Source organism: Coffea arabica, chromosome 4e (assembly GCF_036785885.1).
Source record: "Coffea arabica cultivar ET-39 chromosome 4e, Coffea Arabica ET-39 HiFi, whole genome shotgun sequence".
Taxonomy (NCBI): Eukaryota; Viridiplantae; Streptophyta; class Magnoliopsida; order Gentianales; family Rubiaceae; genus Coffea; species Coffea arabica.
The window spans coordinates 22204480-22210916 of NC_092317.1; the positions used below are offsets into that span (position 1 = coordinate 22204480).

General features: G+C 40.9%; 1 protein-coding gene across 1 annotated transcript; it reads left to right on the forward strand.

Annotated features, from left to right (window-relative positions):
* The first annotated feature begins 400 nt into the window (after positions 1-400).
* Positions 401-5396, forward strand: LOC140005533 (uncharacterized). The gene is made up of 2 exons (XM_072046541.1): positions 401-1954; positions 5331-5396. Exons 1-2 carry the CDS (start codon positions 401-403, stop codon positions 5394-5396), a joined length of 1620 nt encoding a protein of 539 aa, XP_071902642.1.
* The last annotated feature ends 1041 nt before the right edge of the window (positions 5397-6437 follow it).

Below are 6437 nucleotides of genomic sequence, written 5' to 3' on the forward strand. Positions count from 1 at the left end.
GTTGCTCCTGGCAGCCCTGCTGAGGGTTAGACTAGGTTTGATCTGTTTGTATCAGCGTATCCAGGGTTAGTTAGGGTGACACTAGATAGGTCATAGCATTTTGTCAAGCTAGATGGCCTACTTTTGCGGCACTATGTCCCTATTTTTGGTTTAAGGGATTGTTTGTACATATTTGTTAAACTTGTGTGCCATACTTTCGGAAGGCACCCTAACCTGTTATGTGTATGAACCTTGGTATGTGAATATATGTGTCAAGTGTTTTAGTTTCTTTTCCTTAATATTCGTGTTGATTTTACTTACAAAAGAAAAAATATATATAATAATAATAATAGTAATAAGTAAGTAAATAACAATATCTTTGCTTAATGACTTCATTCATATCGATAGGCATAACTAGGCTATGGATCGACGAGTTAGAGGTAGAGAACGTGGGAGATCAACTAGACAACACCCCGAGGGTGGTGGTGATAGGGAACCTGAGGTCAATCAAGACCATGGTCAGGGAAACGTGGCCGGAGACCCAGTGGCCACCGCAATCAATAGAATAACTGATGTTCTAGAGCGCATGACTGAGCACCAAGCCCCGGGGCCAGTGCATCATCAAGGAGGCCCCATCGATACTGAGGATCGGGCATTAGAGAGATTCTTGAAGTTTGGACCTCCTAAGTTCTATGGAGGCCCAGAACCTGAGATAGCCGAAGGTTGGTGGGAGAGGATCTCTGACATTTTTGCAGCTTTAAATTATACGGAGGAGAGACAAGTAACTTTTGCAGCATTCCAGTTTGAGGGAGCTGCTCGTTCCTGGTGGAACCTAATTAAGGTCAATTGGGATAGGAACCATATTCCTAGGACCTGGACGAACTTCACTCGGGAGTTCAACGCCAAGTTTTTACCCCCTCTCATCCAAGAGAAAAGAGAGGATGATTTTATCAAGTGTAGGCAGGGGGCAGTGAGTGTCGCCGAATATGAGATCCAATTCACGAAATTGTCCCGTTTTGCTCCTGAATTGGTAGCCACGGAACAAAGACGTGTAAGGAGGTTTGTGCAGGGACTAAACGTGGAAATCCAGGAGGGATTAGCTGCTGTTCGGATAGACACGTTTGCTGATGCCGTTGAGAGAGCTCAGAGGGTTGAAGTTGCTAGAGTTCAAGTAAAATCCTTCCAGGCCAAGAAAAGATTTGGCCCTAGCAGCAGTTGGGAGCCGACTTATGTAAATGCTCCACCGGCTAAAGTGGGTCGAGGAACGGGTGGAGTAAATAGTCCTGGAGCACCACGAGGCACTCTAGCGAGAGGAACTGGGGCAAGAGGTGCAGGGGGAAGAGATATCGGATCTAGAGGAGGACCAAGTGGAAGGAGTCAAACTAGGAACACCCCGCAAGGAGATCGTGCGACCACCCCTCAGGGAACTTGTGGGTATTGCAGGAGGGCTGGCCATACTGAGGACAGATGCTGGAGGAAACAAGGAAAGTGCTTGAAGTGCGGAAGCAGTGAGCACCAGATATCCGGTTGTCCAAAAATACAAGAAGGTGGTACTCCGAGTGCTAGGCAAGCCACTTTTGGAGGAAATAGGACCAAAGTTCCAGCCAGGGTGTACGCTATAGACGATCAACCTGTACCTGATTCCTCAGAGGTCGTGGAAGGTACTCTTCCAATCTTTCATCGATTAGCTAGAGTACTAATTGATCCTGGCGCAACTCACTCATTTGTGAATCCAATTTTTATGTCCGGAATTAATGTACAACCTGTTAAATTACCCTTCGATCTTGAAGTTAGGACACCTATGGGTAATAGGAGTATAATCACTAGCCTGGCCTATAAGAACTGCGAATTCTGGGTTGGAGAACGTAAGATGCTAGTAGATCTAGTCAGTTTGGACATAAAAGGGTATGATGTTATCATAGGAATGGATTTCCTAGCTCATTATCATGCTAAGCCTGATTGTAGAGCAAAAGTGGTAGAATTTTGGATTCCTGGGGAAGCAACCCTGAAATTGGATGTGAAAGGTAGGTTAGCATCATCTGCCATGATTTCGGGAGTTCGGGCAAGAAAAATGTTGTATAAAGGAGCGTAAGGTTTCCTAGCTTTCCTAATTAATGCTCCCAGTGACCAAGTAAAGTTGGAGGGTGTACCAGTGGTAAGGGAATTTTCAGATGTGTTTCCCGAAGAATTAAAAACATTACCTTCGGAGAGAGAAGTGGAGTTTAAGATTGAACTAGTACTGGGAATGGCCCCGATTTCTAAGACTCCGTACCGAATGGCTCCCGCAGAACTAAAAGAATTGAAAATACAATTACAGGATCTATTGGAGAGAGGTTTTGTTAGAGAAAGTGATTCGCCATGGGGCGCACCTATTCTATTTGTTAAGAAAAAGGATGGAAGTTTGAGTTTGTGTATTGATTATCGAGGATTAAATGAGGGTACAATTAAAAATAAATACCCCGACCTGTTGCGCCCCATTTTTAAGAAAAATAAATAAATGGTTTAAAAGGTGAATTGTTGATTTGAAAAATAAGTTTTGATTTACAAAGAAAATGAAGAAAAATATGGGTCTAAATGGGACTTGAAAATGCGACGATTTGACCCAAAATATAGTTTAAAAAGGGTTTTATTTGAATGAAAAATGGAGTCGCCACTTGGTATAGAGTTAAGGTGTACCAAGTCACCTAAAAATGAAATTTTAAATAAAAAATGGAAAAACCCTTTTTAAACGACTCCAAATCTACGTAAACCAACGAAAAAGGTTCGGGAGTCACATTTGACGAAGGGGAAGGCAAAGATAAAAATCCAAGGCACCCCTTCGACCTAGCCAGGGCTAGTTGCGTGATTTAGTCAAAGATTTTCTTGTTTTATCCTAAAAATTTATCACATTTGGATGTACTATATGAATGCAAACCCTAGACTTAGGGGGACATCGGGGGGCAAAATTTCTTTTCAAAGCTTGAATGGTGCCAATCACATTAATTGTGATGCCCAATAATGATCCTTTGGAGAAGTCACGAATAATGCAAAAATATGAGACTCTAAGAAAAAGAAAAGGATAAAATAATTATAGAAATATACGTGTCTTAAAGGAATGCACCATGTCGGGTGCGGGGGACTAATGTTCGTGACTCAATTTTCCCTTTTAATAGAGGGAATACGAGCGTGCTAAGGTTAGAAAAGCCAAACTCGTCCATATCCCATATCCAAGGGGTTTTCCCTAATCTAATCAAGCAAATGCACTACCCTAATCCTATTTCTGGAATGAAATGCAATTCTAATGTTATGTATCATACATAGGGGGGATATATATAGGGAAATTAGGGATAAGGGCTATATGTATAAGGGGTATATCATACAAAATGATAAAAGACCCTAGAAAGTAAAATATGCATGAGATGAGGTGATTTTATCACACAACCATGATCTATCGCGCGAAGGGGCTCCTAAGGGTCTAGCGTTGGACTAGCCCACATCTACGCTCTCTCACAAGCATTGGACTTGTAAGAGCTCGAGGGGACAACTATGACTAGCATTGGACTAGCCACGGTTACGTGCATTTGCATCTATCATACACATATATAAGTAATGTGCATAATTAAAGCAAATAAACATATGAGCACGTAATTCACATAACACATAAGCATGCATATCTAGATGCCAAAACCTAAGAAAGCGATGAAACACATAGCACCTAAGCATACAAAACACATAAGGCAATTAACGCCCTAACTATTATATTTTTAGGGGGGGCCTACTACAATCTAAAGGAGGGAAATGAAATAAAATAATTAAAATAAATACCTAACTATTACAAATTTGGCATTCAAGTGCCTTTCAAATGATCCAAATGAACTAAAATAAATATACGAAATTAAGACGACTAAAGCGAATAAATAAATAAATAAAATGAAAACATTCAAAAGGCATGCAATTAAACACATAAATCACATAAGTACACATAGAGTCAAATAAAGTAAAAATAAGGGATAGAGTGTACCTCCCTTGAGTTGGTGCCCTAATGGAGTGAAATCACTTATTTATTCTCCAAAATAAAAGAAAAGGTCAAGGCAGCACAAAATAATCACATGAATACTAAATTGAATCATCAAAAGCTCTTAAACAACTAAACAGTCCATATTCATCAAATGAGGATCCAATAGAAAGGAAAAAGAAAGTTTGAGGGGTCAATTTGATGGATTTTTCAATTGCTTGGGCCATAGTGAAACAAGAGAAGACTTGGGGGGCTAAAGTGTAATTTTTAGAAAGTTATCTCATGCAAACTCCATGCAAGCTAACGTAAAAAAAATTCTGAAACGAAGCAAACCAGCCGCTGCCCCTTCATTCCACTTTCAATCACTAATTCAGATTTGATTTCATACTTTGACCCAAAGCTTAAAGTAAACAACACACAAAAAAATATGAACTGGACATCCAAACAAACAAAATCATAGAAAGATATCATGCAAAGATTGAAAAAGAAACTTCATGCAAAAAGGCACGGAGAAACTTTCTACAACAAGAAAATCTGCTGCAACTTTGTTTCCAATGGATACTTCAGCCTTTCGCATGGCAGATTCACTTAAAGCCTCTCAAACCATGACCCAAACTCAGATTCTCATCACTTATCATAAGCACAAGGAGAGATTTTCATGCAACATGCATGCAAGGGTTACGAAGTAAGCTTCTGCAACAACAATATCGCAACTTCAGAAAATTTCTTTCCTTCCACAACCATTCTCGTGTAATTTCTTTGTCCAACTTAGATGCATTCATGCAATCAAACCAAACAAAAAAACTGATTGATTTGTTAACTAAACAGAAAGTACTAGATCTTGGAGCCAAAAAGGACAAAAAAGGAAGATAGAACAAGACTACAGCATGCATCCAAATAATACTTTTGGCAAGCTGATGTTCATTTTCCAGCAAGCATCGGACACGGTTCAAGTGTTTTTGAGACTCAAACATGCAAACTCAACACCATCTTCCCCTGCCCCCTTTCCACACTAGACGTAACTAACAAATTAGAAAAGGCTGAAGCCTAGTGAATGGTCACGGAAAAAGGAAGACAGCAAAGTAGGTGCAGCAGCCTTTGCTCTGCTGCAATTTTTGCAGCTTCATACTCGCATGGATGAAATGTCGAAAACATTGTACAAAACTCAACATTCATCAATCAAACTCACACACATCTTCAACCATAAATCTTAACATAGCTTAAGCATGGATGCCTACCCTCATCTATCCCAACCGATAGGAGCCAAGCCAATAAAACGAGAAACACAAAAGGAATGCAGCATGGTAGAAGCTTTGCTTTCTTATTTTGCTGGTTTCTGGGTTCTACAACTTGGCAGCTTGTTAGCCACCACAGACAGTTTTGCAAAGACTTTGAGCACTGCTTTGAAACCCAACATTCATAAGACCATCATTACACACAACAATCAAGCATGCGGACATAAGAAAACAAGACACAAGGGGGCCAGGAGATTCAGATTTCGGCTGCAAACTTTGCAGCTCATCCCACGCCAATATTTCGTACAAGATTCTAATAAAACTCATTGATTTATCATCCCAATTCACATATATACCCAGATCACCATTTCAAGCACAAGTCTAAGCCGCAAATCAGGTTCATTCAGAAAAATTTTCACCAGTTTCGGATTCCATTATCAAATGAGAAGATTATGCAACCCAGGCTTCAAACAAACTAAAGACAGCCTGTAGCTTATTCCATTTAACACCAAACCCAGCATCAATAATGTACAAACACGAAAAAACAGCAACCCAGGAAACTGATACATGTTCATCGCTGAGTTTCAAGACATGTTCATCATACCAGCAGCAAAATTTTTCTGCGTTTGTGTGTCAACTCTGATGACATATGAGCAACTAAGGATGCAAGAGATTACCTTTAACTTCTGGTGGAGACAGGAACACAGAGTGGATGAAAAGATTGCTTCCACTGTAGAGATTCGAAGCTGCAAATTTGGAGCTCGGGCTCTCCCTTTCTTTTCCTTCGCCTGAAGCTCTTCCTCTCCTCTGGTTTGTTCAGCCGTCACCCTCTCTTTGGTCTCTTTCTTCCTAGCCGTCCAGACTCTCTCTCAAATCGTTCTAGCCGTTCACAACTTCCCCCCAGATCTTCAGCCCTCACTCCACTTGGCTCTCCCTTTCCTGGTTTTCTGCCCGCTACCCTTTTCAATCACCTCCCCGAAGCTTTCATGCCCGTAACCCTATCTCCCTAGTTCTCTCCTTCTCTTCCCTTTTCTTGCCCGTCTGTTTTTTCTTTTCCCTCTTGCTTCTGATCTCTCTACCCAGCCGCCACCCCAGAATCCTCTCCCTTCAGATTTTTCAGGCGTCAGTCCTCTCTCCCGAAACCTTAACTTTCCATAGCTTTTTATATCAGAAACTCCCTCCTGAAACCTAGCATCTAAGGCGCGGAAAAACTCCATCTTGTTTTGCTT

Coding starts and splice junctions, on each gene's coding strand:
- LOC140005533 (XM_072046541.1), top strand. CDS start 401: ATGGATCGACGAGTTAGAGGTAGAGAACGTGGGAGATCAACTAGACAA. Junction 1,955..5,330: donor CTGATTGTAGAGCAAAAGTG/GTAGAATTTTGG, acceptor ACAACTTGGCAG/CTTGTTAGCCACCACAGACA.